At 39.5% G+C, this 23,283-nt stretch overlaps 1 protein-coding gene across 1 annotated transcript in view; it reads right to left on the reverse strand.

Annotated features, from left to right (window-relative positions):
* CHN2 (chimerin 2) overlaps positions 1-23,283 on the reverse strand; it is a 167,443-nt gene that overhangs the window by 68,422 nt on the left and 75,738 nt on the right. Inside the window, exons 3-6 of the mRNA XM_076331264.1 lie at positions 22,603-22,658; positions 6,659-6,690; positions 3,410-3,523; positions 1,102-1,387 (exon numbers count right to left, since the gene is read on the reverse strand). Coding sequence (XP_076187379.1) covers positions 1,102-1,387; positions 3,410-3,523; positions 6,659-6,690; positions 22,603-22,658 — 488 coding nt within the window. The remainder of the gene's footprint in view (positions 1-1,101; positions 1,388-3,409; positions 3,524-6,658; positions 6,691-22,602; positions 22,659-23,283) is intronic.

Genomic DNA, 23,283 nt, shown 5'->3' on the forward strand with positions numbered 1-23,283 from the left:
TTCCCTAAAAAATGTCATTGTTAATGGAATTAATTTGTTACAGAGGATGAATAGGTTTACATGTCAGGTCAGTTACTCAAGCAATTATTATTACTGAGAAATCCAAACCAGTATATAATCAGCCAATGCAGAACCCAACAGATAATTATGCTTGAAATGTCCTAGAGTGATGAGGATACACACAGAAAAGCTGATCTCTTTTCATGCTCCATATTACTATATGACAGCAAATTCAATCCCTGCTTCCCAAATACAAACAGGCTCTAGTTCCCAACTAGCTAGCCAGCACACTGAACACTAAAATCATCAGTCACACTGCAGAAGTACGCTTACAAATGTCAGTAAGTCAATTCAGCACAAACACCGGACTCAAAAAAAAAAGTTTGACAGTTCTTACTGCCTTACCACCTGGGAAATGAAAATATCCACATGTCAGTGCTTACAAGACTGTTTTTCATATGTAAAAGAATTTCTAATTTTACATCTTCAGATGGCTGCTAACTGCACGAAATTCTCAATTTATCATGTAAGTAAGTCCTAGTCCATACAATGCTATGGGATACGGGCGCATGAGAGAAGATCAAGGAAAGCCCACTTCAAATGAGAAGAGCGAGAAGAAAGGGAGGCAAACACACAATATCCCAATTTCAGACCCCTCCACCAAAGACTTGGCAGAAAAGAGGAGCTTTGGACTGTGAATGGAAAGATAACAAACTTGAGCTGTGGTGAAGGGTCAGTGGGAAACAGTTTCATAATCCTACTGTGGAATATGCTTGAGTATACATGGACAAAGAAACATAAATTGTTAACAATTTTAGATGCAGTTCCTAAGTTAGACAGTGTGTGTATATATATATACACACACACTTACACAGTGAAAGCATTTGCATTTGGTACTTACTAGAAATCTTTCATCATAAGCTCCAGTCAAATATTAGTTTGGAGCCAAGATCACATTAACAGGATATAAACTCTTCAGTGGGATAGTAATACTTAATGAAGTATAGACAAATAGAAACAGGTCTTTAGACAAAACACTTTTTTCTCTCAGATTTGATAGAAAGACTGGTATTAATTGCCAATTTTAAACTGAATACTTACCTTTTCAACTGGGGTATTTTCTTCACTTGTTACACTTGCTTTTCTTGATTCGTTTTTTGTTCTGCTCAGCCTCCGGGACACTTTTTCTCTAAGCAAAGTGGCGTATCCAATGTGTTCATAGATGGGGTTTGTTGTCATTTTGGAAATATACTCAGAAGCCTTTGTTTCTATATATAATGTTATCAAGCCATCTGTAACCAGATCATGGATTGATTCGAATCTTTTCTCCCCAACAAAGTGCTTCCCATCATAGAACAACCTGTAGTTTAAGGTCTGGTTACCAAATCTGCAAACACCAGAAAAAAAGGAGGGAGAGAAGAAAGAGAGAGAGGGAAGAGTGAGAGGGAGAATTCATACTGGCAAAACACTCAGGAGGTAATTTTGCTGATGAGTCTGTATGTCTGGATTACATATGGAATACGCACATGGCTGCAACTGGATCTCTGTAGACAGACCAACTCAAGTTCAAACCCAAACTTGACTGCATCACATGGACTGGGCTACAGAACTGAGGCCAAGCCTCTGCAACAAGCTACGCAACCCAGACGTACGTGGTTTAAATCTAAATCTAAAGTGACTACCGCAGCAATCAGAAAGGCATGTTTGCATTGACAAGACATTACACCAGGATGCATAATTGTCTTAAGGGCTCTTCCATCCCGAAACATTTTTGAGGTGCAGAAAGCGGATGCTTAACCACCATGGGCATATTCACAGTCAATGAAGAGAGATGGACATCTCTAGTAAGTAATTCAAATCCTAAAGGTCTGAATCACCCTCTGGCAGGAAGCCAGAGAGACCGAGCTCCTAATTCAGGGGCCCAATTAAACACCCAAAGTTCTGTGGGATAACTCTGGCCCTATTTATGGCAGGTGTAATCCATGGCGGTTTTTTAAAGTGTTTTAAAAAGCAAAGTGCTGTAGTAGCACATTCAGTTTATAACACTGAGGTTGGAATCCCATTCTTGATTAAAGGATTCAAAGATACGACATTGGGTTAAACGCTCCTTATGCTGCATCAAATGTGCATGTCTGCATACTTCGTTGGGCATTCAAATCAAACTGTTTAAGCCTCTTATTTTTTCGCCCACATTTTTCATATGAATTCCCAATTTATAATCAAATTCAGTTTTTGATTCTACAAACAATTATCCAGATGGATTTAGAAATCACGCTGTTGTGTCAAAACAACAGGCACTTTGCCACACTCCCCATCCTTTAGTAGTTCTTTTTATTCTTTATTTTGAAATCTCTTTCCAAAACCCTAAAAGATTACGTTTGTTCTTTTTCAGCTGACAAAAGTTGCTTTTAATTTACACCACTTTTTAGCTGACATGACTCACCAGCTTTTCCAGCTCTACCATCTGCACATCAATATGCACTCTGAGGATGATTTCAGCACCGTATCACAACTACTTGGGGTAGCTCCTTAAAGGATTTTTCCTTCTGGCTTACCAGCAGAAGGGTAAAAATGCAGACTTTTATTTTGTGTATATCTCACAGAAGTAATAATGCTATAAAAATTGCAAAATATTGTCAAGGAGTTTGTTTTGTCAAAACCCAATAAAATATCTTGTCCTCTTGCCACCAACCCACAGCAGCTTTAAGACTGTTGCGTGGGCAGGTTTTGAATGGCACAGCTAAGCCAGGAGCAGCCATATTTTCAAGGAAAGGCACCTGTGAGGGGCAGAGAGGTTGTAGCTTGGGCTCCCACTGAATTTTTCATTCAGTTGAATAGCAGGCTCTTACTTCTCTGAGCAGCAGCATCCCATGCTTCACGCCGTATTTCTACAGCAAGCTGGAATTCCAGTTAGGGAAGAAAACTGAAGTCCAGTATGCTGCCTTTGACAGCTGGTCAGCCACTGGACTTCATGATTTTCCAGGTTTATCCAGGGTTATTATCGCTGATGGTTGCTGATGTTTGTGTACAACACATCACTGAGCTCAGAGGACAACCTGGCTGTGTCCTCTGGCGGGACACTCCCCTGTTCTGTACTCACTCACATCTCTTACAGTTTTCAAGGAGAAGCTACATCTTTACAACACTCAACTCTAGGTAACAAAAATTTTGAAAATGGGGACAGTCTGCTTCTGAAAAGGGACTTCCTAGCCAAGTGCTGAAGGAGTGACTGAATTGCTGCAGTACTGCGATGGTCAAACTGCTGACAAGAGGGTGTAAAATCACTCTGACACCATGAAGGGTAGTAAGTAATGGTGGACATAGACTTCACTCAAAAGGGACTGAGATAAACCCCTCCATTAAACACATTTACATTTTAACTATAAGGCTCTATTAAAACAGCATTTACCTGAGAGCAAGAGTATAGCAGCCAGGTTGCCGCTGGCTTTCTCTAAGAATATATGCTCCTTCTACGCCAGCAAGTATTTCATCTGCTTGCTCCCGAGAAATGATCCCATGAAACCTAAGGGAAGACATTTCAGTGACTTACAGAACAATCCAACCAGAAACACCTCCCCCTGCACCCCAGAAACCATTTGAAAACTTCTGCACCGCAGAGCCTTGTGGTCTCAGCCATCAGGACAGCTTCCAAGCATCTAAAAGTGGCAGCACAGTCATCCAGCCTGGGCAAATCCAGCATAGAGGCAAAACAAAAATTACACTGTATATGCAGTTTCAGTCAGTATAAGCCAGTATGACACTTCAACTGCACCCAAAGATTTTTTTCTGTAAATGCCCCATCTTTTCACAACTTTTTCTCTTCCACCAGTCTATGCCCCTCTTCCTTGTTTCCTTTCTAGAGGCCTTATGACAGAATTGAAAACTAGGCATAAAGGCTTTTTTTTTTAAATGGAGATGACTTAAAATTAAAATGAGAGGTCATTCTTTTTATCAGCTTGCTTTATTTTTATATTAACATTGCTTCCTCAAATTTGTAAGGGAAACTGAGTCAAAACATGGCAACAATTACTCAAAATTCTATTCTGCATATATTAAAGTAGAAGAAGATACAGAGTAGCCCTGAGAAAAATACTGTTTTCTTCATTTCAATGAGTTCCTCATTCAGTGTTGGAAAAAAGCAATACTTCTCTGATTCTTTTGTCATTGCTATTTTAAGAAAGAAAGAGGCCCTAGGATGCACAATTAACCTTATGATTATCAATATTTAGCAGTGATCTTTCCATAAGTACAAATGCAGTCTTTACAGCAGTTTGAGTCTTAACTCCTACACACATTTTGCTAGCTGATAAGTCTCCGAGGGTCTCCTCAGAGGTTTTGAAAGTTTCTATTTTTGCTGCTGTCTGAAAAAAAGCACTAAAATGTACTGGCCTTCAGCATTTTCTCTTTTCTAACAATACATATGAAGTGGCATATTTCTAACACTGCCTCTGGCTCGGTAGTGAAAGAGAAGAAAAACACTTTGGATGTAAATGCAATTGTTCTGTTCTCCTTACATTGTCTTTTCACAACTAATACATGTTGGAAATATTAGGTTTAGGTGATCTTTCCAGAGTGACTTTCTGTTCAAAATGATGTAAACTGATTCATACCTTCAGTCTGTACCGGTGGGGAGACACTCATTTACTGCCACATCCAAATTAAAACAAGCAACCCCTAGATGACATAATTGAAGCATGTCTTCACCAGTAAACTCATGGCATTCATAACTCTAGTTAAAAATAATGAGCATAGGCTATTTGCCACCAGAAGCTCATTATAAAATATATGAGGCTTTAGGTTAGATATTAGGAAAAAAGCTCTCCTGGTGATCAGTTTAAGAAATCTCTGGGACAGGATACTTGGGGCACCTGTGAAATTCTTTAACCATGGGTGGCAAGCGCTGGGTAATCCAAGCTTTCTCATGGATATTTTTGGTACATTTTTATAAGGGCATAAAACTAGCTTGTACACAATACAAGCTTCCTTGAACTCAGACTCCTGCCTCTGACAGCAGCCGACAAGAAAAGCTTACAGAAAGAGTACAGGAAGCAGTGACATATTTCTTTCATTTCACATCCCTGTCCATCCATCACTGGTTTAGCCAGAAGTTGTGTCCGATCAGCTGTGACCTTACCCTTCATGAATCTGAGAATCTCACTTGTAAACCCTCTAACATCTTTATGCTTTTGGCCTCCGCAGTACCCCGTGGCAACGAACTTGAGAGGGACACTGTACACGTCCTTCTCTTGGACATCCACTGAGGAATACACCTGTTCATTTTCCTCATATGGTGGGAGCTGCATCCCTTTGCTCCACCGTTGTTGCACTTTGCTGTGCCTTTCATTTCTTCTATACCCTTTCCAAAAAGGAGGGAGGAGGAAGGGGTAGAGAGGGACTAGAACTACATGCACTATTTAAAATGCAGCTACATCACAGATTTATATAGTAATAAATTATGTATTTTCTGTTTCTTTCCCTAGAAATCCCTGATTCTCTTTCCAAGCACTACTGAGCACTGAGTCAATTGCTTTTATAGGACTGTCCCCAGTGGTCCTGAAATTTTTCCAAATGATAACAACTAATGTGATCTTGCCTGGGCGGGTTCACCCAGGTGACTTCTTACAGTTCCTGCCAGCCCCATCGCTCCACAAACCCAGAGTATGTCAACAGCCAGGCAGGTTCCTGGATAAGAGATTGCAGTAATGGTTTTACAAGTCCTGCTGTAGGAAGCGTGACAGGTTACTCAGGTAGGTATTGTCTTCAGCTCTGTCGTACTCTAGTGGCTAGATCTGAACTCCCTGTTGTCAAAGATAATATTTAAAAAACGCAACTTCAGTAATTAGGGGCAAAGCTACTAGCTCTCGAGGTTTTTGATGGTAGAAAAGGATCATTAAACACAGATGACGTGTCTGGGATGGAAATAAAAATAGAACATGGGATCTAAGTAATTTAGCTAGCGATAAGGGCTAGGGCCTCAGCAGATTACTCTAGTAAAGGCCAAATGCCAGACCTGGGTGGTTACTGCAGCGGCTATGCCCTTCAACTTCACCTGCCCAAATCTCCATGCCAATGCAGGATCCAGCCCCTTTCAAGCTATTTATTGGCAAGAAGACTGCTGAGCCCAAAGAAATTATACTCTGGCGGTCTGTTATTTTCCTCACAACAAAAATACACCTCTTCTTTGGGTATTTCGGACCTCGTAACTTTAGCAGGGAGAACAGCATTTACACATGCAGTAGTACACACGCAAACTTCCACAACCATGTAAGGTGCTGAAAGTATAGGAACACACAAAAAGGCAGTGAGGGAGGCAAGCTGCTTCTCTCCTCCCCAGGCCATGGCAGGACCACTGGGAGGTTAAAGTGACAACCAAAATAAAAGGAAGAAGTACTCCAGACAATATTTTTTTCCCAAACTGTCCTGAGAAAAGAAAAATAAACATGCAGGCTCACATAGCAGCACAGTCCATGGATTGTGAGCGGCAGTACTCGACTGTAACATAGCTAATCTATTACGCTTTCAATATATTTAGCTCCCAGTTGAAGTGAAAGGTAAAATAAAATATTTTATCAGACCTCCATTGTGTCTTTTTTTTTTAGTTCTAGAACAACAACTTTTGGATACACCCAACAGGCACTTAAAAGAGGAAAATACTTACTCTCTTCCATAATACTTTGGTCTGTTCTCCACCTAAATTTCGAAAGAAAGGAAAAAACATTAAAAACATACTCAATTTTAAATAAACGACATAAAAATAAATTATGCTTGATTATTAATGAGGACTACTGCACCATCTAAGTGATGAAATTCTGCAGATTCGAAACTGTGACCGGAACATGACTACACAGAAGAACAGAAAAATGAAAACAGAAGAGGTGGTTTTATTGATGGATTTCTGGGAAGAATAACACATATTAATGGTGAAAAAAATAGACATAATTGTATAAAAAATACATATAATTGTATAAAGTCTGATCAAATGGATAAAGAATAGTTTACTGCAGTTTTGCCATATACTGTAAAATAAGACTATTTTTGTTATACACCCCTCAGCGTCTTAAAAACATTTTTTTGCCTACATATGGCAACTAACAGAAGATAGAAAAATTAATATTCTTGGGAGAGACAAGGTTTCCGGGTTTAGGCCGAGTCTTAAATTCCTTGAAGCCTCAAGCGCCTGTGGGCCCGATCCAAAGCGCGCTGACCGCTGCTGGAAGGCCTCCCGGTTATTTCAAAGCGCTTTGAACCCGCTTTTCGGGAACGCCACGTTCTCATCCAGAAACCCTGGCTACGCCTGGCGCCTTGACTCCTTTCTCCGGCCCCAATCTTTCGGCAAGCCGGCGAAAAGCAGAGCTCCCCAGCCTCCCCGTTTCACCTTTTGCCAGCCTTTTGCCTTCACCCCGCCTGCCCGGCCCCCCGCGGCAGGGGCAGGCGGTGCCGGCAGGGGGCACGGCTTCCCAAGCTTTCAGGCCCGGGGCTGGTGCGGAGCCGCCTCACCGCGCTCGGACCTGTCCGATTATTGCACACCCAACCACCGCAAACTCATTTTCAGCTTTCAAGACGTTCTCGTGCGTATGCGCACGCGTTTAAGTGTCTTCGGCACGCGGTGCTCTCTCTCCAGCCGTGGCGCTTATCGGTAGCGTCACCTTTACCGGCCTGCAACTTCAGCCAGCGTTTTCACGCGTGAGCGTGACAGAACTTAACACAAGATGTACATGAAGCCTCTTGATTATTAAAAAAAAAAAGACCCGAGTGAGTGCGTGCCCGAGTAAAGTTGTCCGTATCAATGGAATTACTGCTTCACACATTGCGACACACACGTGGAAAAATTGTGGATTCAAGACTGTTTCATCCTCTAGGATAAAACCAATGAATTTTCACCATTTTATCTGACTGGAAACAAGGACCCTTGTTCTTGTTTTGATTATATCTCATTAGTTCGCTCATAAAAACTTTACATTGATGAAGGTTTTTAATTTCTGAATAGCAAATGCATAAATGTGACATTTTTGATTCAATCATCTACACACCACGCACTAAACCGAAGCAGCTGACTTTCTACCCTGCAGTCACTAGGGCTCCAACACAGCGCGAGATGAACGAAAGCCTGTACAAGATAATGAGAATCTTCAATGGAAGACCTGTGGGAGTTCAATCAAGTCCTTACTGTGCTTCTTTCCCAGCTCGGCATTTCTCTTCTAGCATGGCACTAACAATAGCAGTATCGTACCCTTGAAACTCCTGCCTAGGAATAATACCTTGATGCAAACATTTTTGAGCTCTGAGGGGCAGGAATAAGAGGAAAAAGCCAACGCAGGAGTGAAGAGAGAGCAAAATCAGAGGAATTGCCAAGTGCAGGTGCTGTGTTTCCATGTGCATATACGGCAACTCAGAGAAGAAATTAGTTTTTTTTAAACTTTGTATTTTTATAAGTAAAAAAAAAAACCCAAGAAAAAGCCGTATTACTTCAGAAAGGAGGTTGTTCATATGTTTGTCTTTAGTAGTGCTACCTGACTTTATTATCTTGGAACTGTGCTGCCTTCCTGTCACCCTTATAGAACTTAATGACCCCCCAAAGCATATATTTAGCTGGGAACTTAATTAAAAAATAGGTATCAGAAGCTGGGTTAGGTGAGACCACCACATGCAATCTTCTCTTTCATGGAAACAAAGGCCACTCAGTACATGAAAATGGTGACAAGGAGCAAACAGATAAACTTTCATTCCCACAGAAAGCCAAATAAAACATTTACACCACAGAAGGTAAAGCATGACTTTCATCTAGGATTCAGAATCTGCTTCTTTTTAAAAATATAGATGTCTTGATTGTATGTACACACAGAATAAAACCCAACACTTTCAATCTACCTCAGAAAGATAAAAGACTTGACAGCACTCATCCTCAAAATTACCTGTAAGCACAAGTTCCCGCACAAATACATATATATATATATATTAAAAAAACCAAACAGCCCTATATATCTAAAGTATAAAAGCAATCTGGAAATAACTCCTTGAGCAAATGGAGGAACATTTTGTATCCCTCTCACAACACCATTTATGCAAAAATACAAATTTATCTGTGAAATTTTTATCATTTAACTAGCAATTGACTGAACTACCCTGGATGCTGCGGTTTCCTTTTTTCCTGCCGTTCATGAGCTAAAAGATTGGTTCTTCTGAGAATCCACACAAAGCCCATCAAATCCTATATTCTTCCCCCTCCTCCATTAAACAGAAACCTTCACTCCAACATCTTTTAGCATCCACGTGTCTAAAATTGTCACAACTTCAGCACTTGGCTTTAGGCAAGAAAGATACTGTAGTATTCCCTGAAATGAAGCTCCAGATCTGCCAGACCATCCAGGTGCCCCAGAATCTAAAAATCCTCTCCTGTGCTCACCACAACCTTTAGCCTGAAATAATCATTTCGCTGCTAACCAACTTCACCGCTAGGAACAAACAGAAGGAAACAAAGTTACAGCAAGATAAAAGATCAAAATAACATCAGGGTCTCTAGATCAAAACCAGAGTATTGGACTGAACTTGGAAAAAACCCAAAAGCCTGCACAATTGATGGAGCAGAGGCTTAAAAGTATCAAAGGAGCCAGTAGGTCTGTTTTATGCCAACCGCAGACTCTGTACAAACTTCAAGGGAAATTCTATATATCCCAGAAGGCAAAGGTGACCGAAATTCAGTTGGGATTAGCTTTCCCTCTCCTGCTATAAATGGGCTTCCACACACAAAGTCAGGCAGATCCGCCTAAGAGAATTCTTAGTGGTGGAAAGAACAGAAAATCCGCAGGTAGAACAGTGACTGTTTCCCGGTGGTAGGAGCCCAGAATAATCAGCCTTATTCTGAGGACACATAACACTTAGGGTTTTTTCATAGATAATGGCTACGAAGAACACTTTCATCACTTTCTGCATAGCACTCACAATTTCCTTGTTGAAACAAGGGCCACCTTTCCCAGGTGACCAGTTGGTTTTATCCATCATTCTGGCTCGTTTCCCTAGACACTGAGCAAGGGGAGAGATCAGAGGGTTTGAATCATTTAGGACTCTTATGCTAATAGAGAAAAACAAAGTACAAAACTGAGGAAAATTACGTAAGGCAAATAATACATCTTCACTAGTGAAAATATATTTTGCCTTAAAGAGCTCCACAGCTTGCTTTTACTACTCCCATACAGAGAATAAATTAAATGGGTTCCCTCTCTCCACTAAAAGTAAGTGGCAGCTTTCATTTCAAATGTGAGGTGGTAATTTTCTGGCTTAGAAAAAGGTATTATTGCCAATCTCAAACCAAAACTGGTGTTGCAGAGCAGGCATTTCAGGCCATTGTTCCAGAAACCATGGGGAAAACGCTGAAAATTACTACTGAAATTCATAGTTGTATAAATTATGAATCAGCAGTGAATGCCAAAATTTCTTTAAAACTAAAGTCAAGTTGATCAGGAAATAAGATGTATGGTGAAACAGCCTAAATCACTACAAATCCAGTACTCTTACAAAGCCAGAAACATTCAATGACATCTAATCTTGAAGCATGCTCAGAGAGAAATGAAACCCAGCACAGTTCTCCTGGCACTCTCCAAAGGCCTTTGGAAGCTCATGTTTGAGAGACTATGCATACTCCAGCCGTGACTCCCAGCCTGCCAAACCTGACTGCCTCTCCCCACCCCCAAAAAAACCCCTGACTTGTATACTTACTCTAGTTTTACAAGTTTTTTTACAATGTTACAGCATATTCTTCAAGGTGTGGAGTTAGTTGTACTGGGGTTTGAAGTCAACACTGAGAAGGAAATAAGTTTTCTTCAAAAAAATACACTAGCTATCTAAGCTAATTCAATATATTACGTTTACATAATTTTGAAGTGTACTGAATTTTAATGCCCTGGGATTTGTGGCTCCTCTTTTGGCCAGGATGGTTTAGCCCTGGCATTACATACTCCTGCTAATGTACAGATTATTGTATTAAAATCCTACACCACTCTGCAAGATAACTCATTACAAAACTACTGGGAATCATGCAGGCAGGAGGTGAGCATCCCCTAATGTGATAGATTTTCATTGCAAGCATTGACATCCAAGCCACACTGCACTGAAGATTTGAAGATACCCTGAAGAATTCTTTCTGCGTAAGTACTACCACAGAAATAACGCTAATTTCAGAAAAAATTTCATTTCTCTTCAGCTTCATTGCACAAGACATATTTCCTTATCCAGTGGCCGAAGCTGAAATCTAGAAATGTTGCAATGAAAATTTAGAAATCCCTCTAGGACAGCAATCTGTCGGTAATTCAGAAGGGCCAGCACGGCATAACATTATATATCTACCTATTTCAACAACTGCCTCAATACATCCATGAAGAGAATATAAAAGGGGAAGGGAAACAATAAGGTGGGTAGCTGCACCTGGCTCTCTGTTCTCTCCAGTACATGGAAAGAGCAGAGAAAAAAGATCCAAGAGTTAATAACGTCGGTGTGTTCACTCAGAGCAGGCAGTGAGGCGTTCTCCCAAAGGAATTTTAATCTGATATATTTTCTGTTTGGAACATTCCTAATTATTTTTCAGTAACTCTAGTTGACTAGATATAAATATGTTTTTCAGCACAGTTTGACATAAAGAGAAATAGAAAAGTTGGAAGAGAAGCTTTCAAGACAAGCCCAGTAAAAACAGACTGTACAGAAAATGAGTTTATTGTCCGAATTGTGCGGCTTTTGGCAGAATTGTCATAAGCCAATGGCAAACTTTAGCCTTACAATCAACAACCAAAAAGGATTAAGGAAGATTGTAAGTCCCCATTAAATGGAACGAAGTAAAAAACTATGTTGTATTTCATTACTTCTATAATATAATTTTTTTGCCTCCAAATTTTTCTTGAAGAAATTTCTACTTAGATCAATTAGCGTGTCTAACTTTCCCTCCCAATAGGACAAATTATTTCACATCAATGACTCTTAAGCAATTTAAATTGGGAGAACATTCTTTTTGAAGGGAAATATTTATCTACCTTTTCTACTACCTTTTTACCACTTTCTTACTATTACCTTATCAGGCTCTCTGGCACCAATGTTTTCAAAGAGGAGCAACTCTTGGTTTTGCGAAAAGTATCATATCATAAAGCCTGTTGCTAATTTTGTTAGTAGGAGTAGCAGCAATGTAACATCTGTAATCCCTGGCCAAGGACAGGCCAATTATAGACACTCACTATGTACATACATAATGAAAAGATGGTCTTCTCCCCTAAGATTTTCAGTCAATGGCATTCAGCATGACTGCTGGGACAGGCTTCATATGACAAGCCTATCCAGCACATGTAACTTCATGAGTATGTTCAGGTACTTTGGCTGTGTGATGAAGGAGGAGTAAAGACATTGCTCACAAAGAAACTAGCAATGCACAAGCCCCCACAACATATTCCACCTGCGCTGCCCATGTTTCTGAGGCTCTCCAGAAAGGTGACAGGAATAGTTTTGGAAGTCTGCATCTCCTTTTGTCATGCAGTCACAGAGCCATGGGGATGCCAGCGTTACGGTCACTCGATGGATACACATTCAGCCACGTGATGGTGAGGGACTATGGTGCCTCCAAGACAAGAGAGTAGCTGGGAGCAAGATGTCAAAACCATTCAAAATACCAGAGGGGCAACGACTAGACAGGTCTCCACAGAAAAGGATCCTGGCATCCTTACAGATCATAAAATGAACATGAATCACTGATGCTGTCTGTTGCAAAAACTGCCAAAGCCAGAATGCCATACTGGGATATAAAACCAAGGGCGCAGCCAACAAGACACCTTAAAGTAATCCTCTCCTTGCAATGTCTACTCGGAAAGCCTCTAGCTGGAATACCGAGTGTGGGTTTGGGCACCACGTCTCAAGAAAGACTGGAGCAAATAACTGGAGTGAGCAGGGATTTAGCAAATGTGAAAGACATGAAAAGATACTGGCCTAAAGAAGAGAAGACAGAGAGGGGCTGTAGCAGATAGGTACGAAAAAGGCCGCTTTCAAGAGGAAATAAAAGAATTTGTTCTCTGTGTACTTACTAGACATGGCAAGAAGTAATAGGCTTAAACTGCAAAAAAGAAGATAGAGCTTAGATCTTAGGAGTGTTAAAAATAATTAAACACTAAATAAATAAGCAGAGGTGGCCATGAAATCTTCAACCTTGAAAGGCTTTAAGAAGAGGATATGCAAACATCTCGTCTTGACGGAGGAATGACAACCTCTTGAGTTTCTTCCAACTCCAAGATACCATGATCCAGCCTATTCCTCATCTCTGCCTGGACTGCTCTCAGGTGATAGGGATTAGCAGGGAGCAGACTGAATAGGTTGTATAAATCACATATAAAACCACAATAATACCATGTCTCTGCCCACCTCTATGAGGCTCTCAAGAGAGAAGGCAGCAGGGAGAAGGCAATGGACTGAGTGAACTGTTCTAGCGGAGAAAGACAAACCTTCAAGTGATAAACTGGTCACTGCTTACCTAACAAAAATCAGTTTAAATTTAATCAGCATAGCAAAGCGCCAAATTGTGTTTGAAATCTTCTAACAAAATATTCTGCGGTAAAATTTACAGCGCTGGGGAGAAGGTAGGAGTGGAGCTCTTCACTACTAGGAAGAATATCAAATGAAAGACAAAAGTGAAGAACACAAAGAATGCTTTTATTAACTGCTGCTCAAAGCTGGACAACTTCCCTGCTTTGATGGCTTGCTGCAACCTACGGAAAAGGTAAGATGCATAATGACCCTTTCGCAGAAGGATAGTGCATCGCAAAGAAATGCAGGAAGCTCAGCAGCTCTGACTGTTACTGTGGCACTTACTGCAGGCTGATTTCCACTCTATCAAGGTTATTTCTATCATTTTTAAAGACAAAGAATTTAAAAAGAATTGGGTTGGTTTGTTTGCTTACTTGCTTGGACCAAACTTTCAAAAGAGCTGCTCTAAGGCATCCTTTATGAGGGTATTTTTAACTTGGGTTTGTTTCCTATCTATGACCTTGAGCAAACTGTTCAGCAGCCAATAATCAATATACCAGACAAAACACTATATACTCCAGAAGGCAACGAAAATCTCCCCCAACACGGACATCTGCTATTGCTACTACACCAGAATGTATTTCTGTATATATTCAGCTCTAACAGAAAAGAGCAAGATCGAACAAGAAAAGAAAAAACATTTTCTGACCTAGTAAAGAAAATAATGTGCTCCTGACCATGAGCTAAAATAAATTGAAATAAATCTTAATCAAGGAGGCTGCTGCTAAATAGTCAGGGGAGACAGGATCAAGTTCAAACAACTTCAACAGCAAAAGCAGGAGTCATCTATTTTGTTATGCAGCTTCCATTCACACAGTAAGAGCATCATTAAATGTAAGAAGGAATAGCAATGTTACCTTGAATGCAAGATGAAAAATTTGAATATAGTACTTAAACTGTGCTCCCTTTTTTCAAGAATGATGTGTTGAGTCATTTAAATGGGAGGGAAAATATCCCCAGCAGCAGCAGATAAATGCAGTAAGCTGTATCAGTGCTCTAAATGACAAATGCAATTCTGTAACCAGTGAGAAGCACTAAAACATTCCTATGACACATGCCACAACAGTCCACAGTACGTCTGCACAAACCTGTTGGTGTTATGTCACCTACACTAATGCATCCTCAAAAGCCACGCTTCCTAACCAGCTCGCTGCTACTATTTGATGTAAACATGTAGCCCTTCAGCAAGGCGCCAGGTGAATGCGCTTGCAAAGTACCAAGTGAACGTTTATAATCAATCTGCTGGAGACTGGTTATAAACTCAAGTATGGGCTGGAGGTGTGGAAGGAAAATCAGGAAACAACTCATCAGAACTGAGAGTGGATGGGGTAGGTGGCAAATGAGGAGGAGGGGACCTTAGACAAGCCCCTGCAGAGCATCGTGGGGTGTGAGACGCACTGCCACTTCATTACACTGGGAGAATATCTGTGCATGGGGACAGGGGAAGGATGAAAGCAAAAATCCAAGGGGAAATAATAATATTCATTCAGTTAATCTCCTGTCATTGATTTTATGAATACTTCTGCTCTGTACTTGGGAACAGCAGACATTTCTCTTAAGTCAGGCTATCTGCAAAGTCTGAACAGGAATAAGGGAGCTTAGTGCTAGCTACTTTTCCCGAGTCTGGAAAACGTGGAGATCCTATTAGCTCCCCTGCAAAATACTAAGTAGGAGAATATTTCCCAAATGATGAACAATTTGGTAACTTACAGATGCTTTCATTTCAACAAAGGTGAATATTTTGAGACCTATTTATGAGATATACTATTCATAAAAACATCTCTATCACACACACAAACTCTCTCCTACTTATTTGTACGGGGTAGTTGAAATGTGTTAGTACATATTAGTTAGTCATGATGGTATTTCAAACAGATATGCAAATATTTTGGAAACAAAGGATAAATAGAAATCTACATTGCAAACCTTATGAATTTTTATTTTGAACCCTGAAATTCAGGAGTCCTTGCTTGAAAACAATACTAACTCCACCATATTCATGCCCACTTCTCTTTGGTGTTCCAAAAAGACCTGTCTAACTGGCTGATGTGTTCATTCTGTGTGTAGGTATATACATAGATGTAGAGGAAGATAGGAAGCAAGATAGACAGATGTGTAAGGTTTCTATATTTATTCATACTAACAAATACAAATTAATCAACTGCTCAATACTCTGTGTTCTCATCTTAAATCTTGAAAAAAGACATCAGAAACCTCTCAAAGTATCACTCAGAGAGCAGAGACAGTGAGACCCCCTTCTATATATTATTTAAACCAGACACAAGGAATACTGGCCTAAATTGAAACAGATATGCAAATCTATAAAAGCACATGGCATTTTCACCTACACACAGACTTACTGATAAACTTTATCTAAGTCGAGATATGAAAGAGGCTTTCATTTATTATGGCTTGAAAACTACTTACATTTGATATGTCAAAATAAAAAGAAATAGATGAAAAGGCTGATATGTAACAAGGATAAAAGGAAATAAAAAATTAGGAGAATAGCAAAATCATAAACATACACGCACACATATCACACACTTCCAGGGGAGTACGGAGAGGAGGGTGAAACTTCCCAAAGAAGCTTTCAACCAAGACCAGAGGGATAATTAGCAAGTTCATCAGTCCAGAAAGACAGCTACATACAGTTTGTGCTCATTAGTCGGAAGTTGCCATCTTGTCTTCAAAAAGATGGCTTTAACTATTCCATTTTGCAGTGATCAATAAACGCACCAACTGGTTCATACCGTATTCCTCTGACGAAGATGAACACCAGTCTAATTTGCAAATCATAGCCTAGAACATTAGTAAATCAAACTTGATCACATTCAAGTGGAACAGACAAACCTCTTCTAGTTTTGTTTGGCTGTAACTACTTAAATGAAATATTTACTATCGTGTCTGCAGACTAATTAGAAAGCTTTCTCCTCTGTTCAGTAGTCAACAGACTGTTAAAATGAAGATGATGTAGCTTCGTCTGAGTGCTCCACCACTCTACTACTGCAGTGGGGTGAGACTCCATGGACTCTAGGAGAGATGAGATTTCCTGTCAGTCCTTAAAGTGCCTTGGAAAAAAGCATTGGCAACTTTCTCTGATGTGATGAATACAAGGGAATTTTGGGCAAGCAATATTCCAGCCTCCCTTGTTTCTTTCATCCACTGCTGCAAATCACAGGCATTCTGTGGGACAAAACTCTCGATGGAGATACTACAGAAAAATGACATTGGGTGTAAACCCACATTTTAAACCTATTAGGAAAACCTCCATGCGGCAAGTTTAGAGGGATGCTGGGTACAATACATTTTGACATTCCATGGGTCTTCTGCACCAATTTAACCAAAGACCCTTCCCGGCCTTCAGCTGTTTTCAGCCCCCTCCAGTGCAGCCAGGCTTTCTACTTTCGCTACGGATTTCAGCAGAAGAACTTTCCTCCTTTTGCCAATGTCTATTCAAAATTGCTCTTCAGCTTCATTTGCAACCCACAGACTACTGCTGTGTCTTCCTTGTTTCTTTTTGTTTCTATCATAAAGACAGGATTATAAAAACACAATTAAAGCAGCAGCAATATTATAAGAATTTGAAGATACAGGCTCCATTAAGTCTTATATGTACAAACATTTTCATTAATGAAAATAGGTTTCAGAACAATTCTGCTCATTTTCTCTTAATTGCTGGCTAATGGGGTCTCTTGGTGTGTCACTGTGTGTGTTCTGAGGTTTCTTTCTAAGGAAAAGAGAATATAATATTCTGAATTATCTTAGATAAGCTCTCAGGACCGACAGTAAGAGACACCTCACGGTAGTGTCTGACTTTTTGCAGTTGAGTGATTTGAACAAGTGCCATGAAAACTCCCATTTAGTCCCATTATTTACCACCAATTTTATGGCCAATTTCAATGCCTATTACAGCTCTCTAGTACTTTACCACAGTATAGACATTGTTACCACAGTATAGACATTGTTCTTAGAAAGATGAGGGCAGAGGGAAAGAGGAAATATTCAGCTTGTAAAGGTCACTAAGTGAGCAAAATAGGGGAATTCACCGAAGACTTATTGCAATGATTAAATACTTATTATCCAGTCAGATATACTCTGCAAACATCTTACTAAGGCTTAATTTTAACAACCTTGCTCGAGCTTACCTAACCACAAGCTTTTTCTTACGTACAAATACAAAACATTTTTGTACCTGAAAGAAGGACTGACAAAGTAACCAGCATTTTTAAAGCATTTCTCGATATTGCTATTGTTTAAATGATACTCTGCTAATTGCATTGTTCTTAGCTTGAATCCCATGCTTCAGAAGAAACTGAGTAAAGAAGAATTTGCAGTGGTTCAGTTTTGGAGATGTGCAATGATCCTGTATATTCTCTGCTAGTAATGTACAAGATGGCAATATCATTATAAACCTGCTAGTGACCGTTTCAACAGTTACGCTCTATGAAATGCCACTATCTATACACTTGTTTTGATAAATCTGGGTAATCGATACCCAGAGGGTCAAAACAGTTCCTGACCCTCCGGATGGTTAGACTGAAAGACTCTCAGCGGTACAGTCTGAATATGCCATCATTATTTTAGTCTCTTACAATCACTTAAGCAAAAAGAAAAAGGGATTTTTTTTTTTCCCAGAGAAAAGTCTCCCCTTTTGTAATCATATTGGCTTTTAATCAAGAAACCATAATTTTGATGCTTTAAAGGCAGAGACAATCATTTCTACCGCTTCTGACACAACCTATTTGGAATTCAGAACGACAAGGAAGGCAATTAACTGACATTTTTCTACATAATAATATAAGTTAGGGCTCTAAGGCTTTGTCTACACTAGGGAAATTTAGACGAGTTTCTCACTGTTGCTGACACTGGCTTGGCCAAGGCACTGTTAGGAATATGCAAGGTCTAATGCAGGCAAACTCACCAGCCTCAAAAATTGCTGTCAGCAATTAAGACTTTCTTGGAACAGAACAGGAATAGCATTCACAGGTATGAGTATCTCTACACAAGTAATCCAAAACCTCATGGGTAAGACTCACTCCCTCTTCAAAGCAAATTTATAACAAGCCTATTGTTTAACCAAAAATAATCCCAAATAATGTCACCATCCATCCTTAATTCTTTTACTTTGTTAAAGCCTCCATTTCTCTAAAATATATTTTTACTTTGAATAGTCTACTCCTGAAATATTTCTTAAAATTAAGAATTCTTTAAAATGTTACTTTCAAATAAAACCAGGAAGTTGAATGCTTGAATTATTTTCTGAGAATGTCATTTTTATCAGCATTTCTGCAGAATAAACCTTAAAAGATGCTTTATAATATGACTTCCTCACAAGATGAATCTGATTCTTTGGTGCTTGCCATCACACTTGCACAATATTTAAAAGCTACTCCTCCACCTGAACAGTGCTTTTAAATGAAACTTTTTCTATTTAAAAAATAAATCATTAAAACATTGCTGGAAGGAATATGGTTACAAATGAGGATATTGGCAGAAATCCAATGTTATTGGGAAGGTAGGATATTCACACTAGTCCCGCTGCCAGTGGTGATTAATTAAAAGCCGTTAGATACCTGAAGCCCTAACCGTTCATTTAATATGATTCCCATTGCAGGAATGACCTGCTTTCGCTGACAAGATATTTATGCGGGGGGGGGGGGGGGGGAGAGAAAATCATGATAGCAAAGCTCAAAGACACAAAGATATAAATGTTCATGTTTTATTTACAGTCCCAGCTTTTAGTCTGGTGGTTTGCGTATCAGGAGAGGCGATATCTGTCTCCACAGTATAGTTAATCAAGAAATCCACACAAATCAGATGGCAGAACTGCAGAGATCTGAGGCTAAAACCCCTGTGTCTATGGAGTAACAGAGAGGTAATGGAGGAGCAAACGAATGCGGAGAATGTGGAAGATGGCAATGGAAAAGATGGAGGAATGATGAAAATGCTAAGAGCAAAAAAAAACCTCCAACCCTTCACAAGTTTATCTGTTGGTGTTACAGATTTTGTTTGCAGCAGATGCTTCAATTTCCTTGCGAACAGTGCAGAATTTGGCAATTACGAATGAAAGACATCTTCCCATAGGCATGAAGGATTTAAAATTATTTGCAATTTTTACATTTGTCTGAAGAAGTTTGAATCCTAAATTATACAAGAGAACACCCTCAACAAAGTCCAGTTCCTATGATAGGCATATGGAGGGGTGAATCTTTCCCCCATCAGTCACACATCCTGCTGACACCTGCTGTCCAGATGTTGGATGAGCATCACGTTGCATACTAAATAACTATCGTATTGCCAATTAATATATTTTCACATACATAACACAAAATTAGATTTTGAGATCTTTCTATGTAACTGACAGAAATTTAGGATTAATAAGACACCATCTTTAGTGAGGCAAGCCTATACAATCATCAGATTACACTGAAGTCAAACTAGAATCAAGAAAAACAACCTCAAAGCACCCATCTTACAGCCTGCGTGCTAAGGAAAAGCTAATAGGTGCCATAGGAACATAGTGCTGAATTTTCTCTCTCTAAAATAATCTGTGATGCTCTATAAAACCAGTATGTAGTTCTACTTTATATAAAACTGATAATATGAACCACAAGGAGCAATCTAGGTATTAGGACAGCGTACCCGCCCCCACCTCCCCAACTATATGTAAAAATAAAGCACATCATCAGTGGTGTTATGTTTTTTGGCTCTTGGGTCAGAGAATCCATGTTTCTAGCAATCAGGTTGTGAACGCATACAGTTGAGCTACACAAAGATTCAAAATCCAAGTAACAAGAAGTCAACCAAAGATCACATTTGTGGGAATTCATACTGCTTTATATACCTACCCCTGAATAAAGTCTCTTATTTTCAGCTGTTTAACTACATTAAAAAAAAATCAAAACAAATCAAAACAGGACTCTCTTCAGTCTGTGAAGTGAGCCACTAAAAATGGTTCATTAGTCAGAACCAAACCCAGATTATGTGAATCAGACATTTTTTACTTACTTTGTTACATACTGCTTTGCCAATTATGTATTAATTTGGTTAATATAATATGATCTTGGCTTCTTTCTGCAAATCTTTGGAAGTGACCTGAATAGGCACTAAATGTATATGGTCTTTAAACATCAGGCAAAGGGAGCAAAGGATAACTTCAGTTGTCCATAACACGTTCTTGAGTCTAAGGAAATAAGTTCAATACAGCATACTGGTAAAGAGTTCACAGCTGCACATTTACTCTACTTATGTAGATAATCTTGTTTCTAGAACAAGAATACAATTGCTACTCCACTTTAAAAGCACATTTTGCCTTGATTCAAATTTTCACTCATGGAGGCAAGCTAAAAAATGCTTTAATTTGAGTTAGCATAATAAATTTTGGATTAAACTTTCTCAGACTAAGTCACTTGTATCCCCACAAAGATGAGTTCAAATTGTAGACAAGGGTTCCTAAGCATTCAATGCTTATTAATCAGATTGTCTCAAGACAAGTTCTTTCTCAAAGTAGTTCCAGTATGAAATAGATAAATGAAATATTAGATAAACTATTATCTCACACAAAGTGAGAAACTCCTCTAAGGCCGCACTGCAAGTAAATAAATTGTTTACCTTAACTATTTTCAACTATATCACTACTAGTTTAATACCTGTTATGTGATATTCATTCAGTAAAAACCTTAATGTCCTCTCCTTTAGAGAATACCAGCCACAGAGACCTACCTGTCATTTGATTTGCATGAGAATTTTGGAGAGGAAGGTCTTGTTAAAACCCTTCAGCACATGCGCACTGAAGTCCCACAGGGCTACAGTGTGCTCCTTCTCCCCGAGCCTTGTCTTTGACAGGGAGAAAGGATGACATGAGGGTTCGCCGACTCTGGTGTTTCGCTTGCCCTTCTTAGCATCCTGCATATATGTCTTGGGACCATCCCAAACTGACAAGGCTTGAAGACTTCCAGTCTGAGACGAAGACCCTGCTCTCCTTGCCCTGAAACAACTGATAGATGGCACTTGAGAGAAAAATGCGATGGCCTTTTAGTTAAGGCGCTGGGGGGACTCGGGAAAACTGGATTCAATTCCTGGCTTCGCAATGGATCTTCTTCGTGACCCTGGGCATACCTGTGCCTTGGTACAAAACCTCCTGCCCCACGCAAAACTGTTTTGAGACTGTATCTGTTAATATTTGACAGACGCTGTGCGAGGGCTCTACTTCAATGGGTACACAGTGCGGGAAGCAGGTCAGAGCTCAGGATGATGTTTGAGAGAAGAGCTATATATCATGCCGATGAACCGCAGTTTCTATCTTCTTTCACATCATCTTTTATACCTTGTGCAATCACTTCACGCGTTTAGTATTTCTATTACTAGTATTACATGTCTCTTTGCACAAAATTTGTCCCTGACATTATAGAAGATAAAGCTATCACAGTTTTATTGATTGAGCAGACATCTACATATGTTTTCCATTACTATTATGCCATGCAGGTTGAGGAACCGACATATTTAACTAAGTAGAAATGGAGAAATACAGAAAAAGAAAACAGGGAGACAAGATGACTCAGCCAAACCCTGTAGATTTCTAAATATCCTATAATCTTTAAAGTTTCTGTGACAGAACCGAGCTCTCCGGCTATCACTTCAGTATTTTAACTTGAACATGACCCTTGGCAGAATGCATTCAACATACTGGAGCTACATGTATCATGTTGAAACATATGCAGACGTTAATATGCAGATGCAGGAAGAAAATACACCTTCACTTTGACAAGGAAACACAAAACTTTCGGTAGTATACAGAAAAGCACACTAAGCAATGACTAATGAGCATTTGTCTATGAAGGGGCTTCTAGTGGTAGAATGAGGCCTCCATGACTAATTAGCAAATATTAACCTGCTTTCATTAATCAACTTTAAGAAAAATGATTATATAAAATAATGGCTTAGAAAAATTAAAGCGAATACTACCTGCAGACTGTACAAAAGATTTTTTGGTAATCATACGCTGCTGACAATTCATCAGTTTTAACAAGGTAGAGCGAAAGAAGAACTGACCTCCCGAGGACAGATGATTCTCTTGGGACGTGGTGCCTCTTGTTGCAATTGATACACTGTCAAACACAAAAATGTACAGATCATTAGAAGACGGCAACATACACAAACTTTTATTGAGATGAGTCCTTTTAGCCAGAGGCTGCAGAGAAAAATGCAAATGTAAAGAAAAGGACAGCAAACGGAAGAATTTCAGTGTATCTAAGTCATTTATATGAAAATCGATTGTTGACCTGCAAACTAACTAAAGTGATAATTGGTTTAACTTTTAGAAGTAGTATCTCCTTTTGTACTTGATATTACATTTCTATACCAGGGAAGACTAGCTAGAAAGAATTATTAGGTGTAACTCAGGATAAAATCTCACTTTTGCATATACCATGCTGAACAACTCAAGAACAGATTGCTTACCAGTAACACCAGCGGTTTTTTGGATAGGCTAAGAAAAAGTTCAGCACATTTGAAAGGGTTCACCACAATCATAATTTATTTCAAGATTTGCTGGCAATTACTGACGAGCAAGCAAACATTCCTTTCAGAGCAATTATGCCCTATTCAAATGGCCCTGGATCAATTTTGCGAATCTTCTGAGGGCTGGAGGAGAGAGACCTGAGGCTAGGGGTAGTCGCTGAACCCTGGCCCTCAGCCTCTTCACTGCGTGTATTTAATGAGATCCTCTCCTTC

This window comes from Aptenodytes patagonicus, chromosome 2 (genome assembly GCF_965638725.1).
Source record: "Aptenodytes patagonicus chromosome 2, bAptPat1.pri.cur, whole genome shotgun sequence".
Taxonomy (NCBI): Eukaryota; Metazoa; Chordata; class Aves; order Sphenisciformes; family Spheniscidae; genus Aptenodytes; species Aptenodytes patagonicus.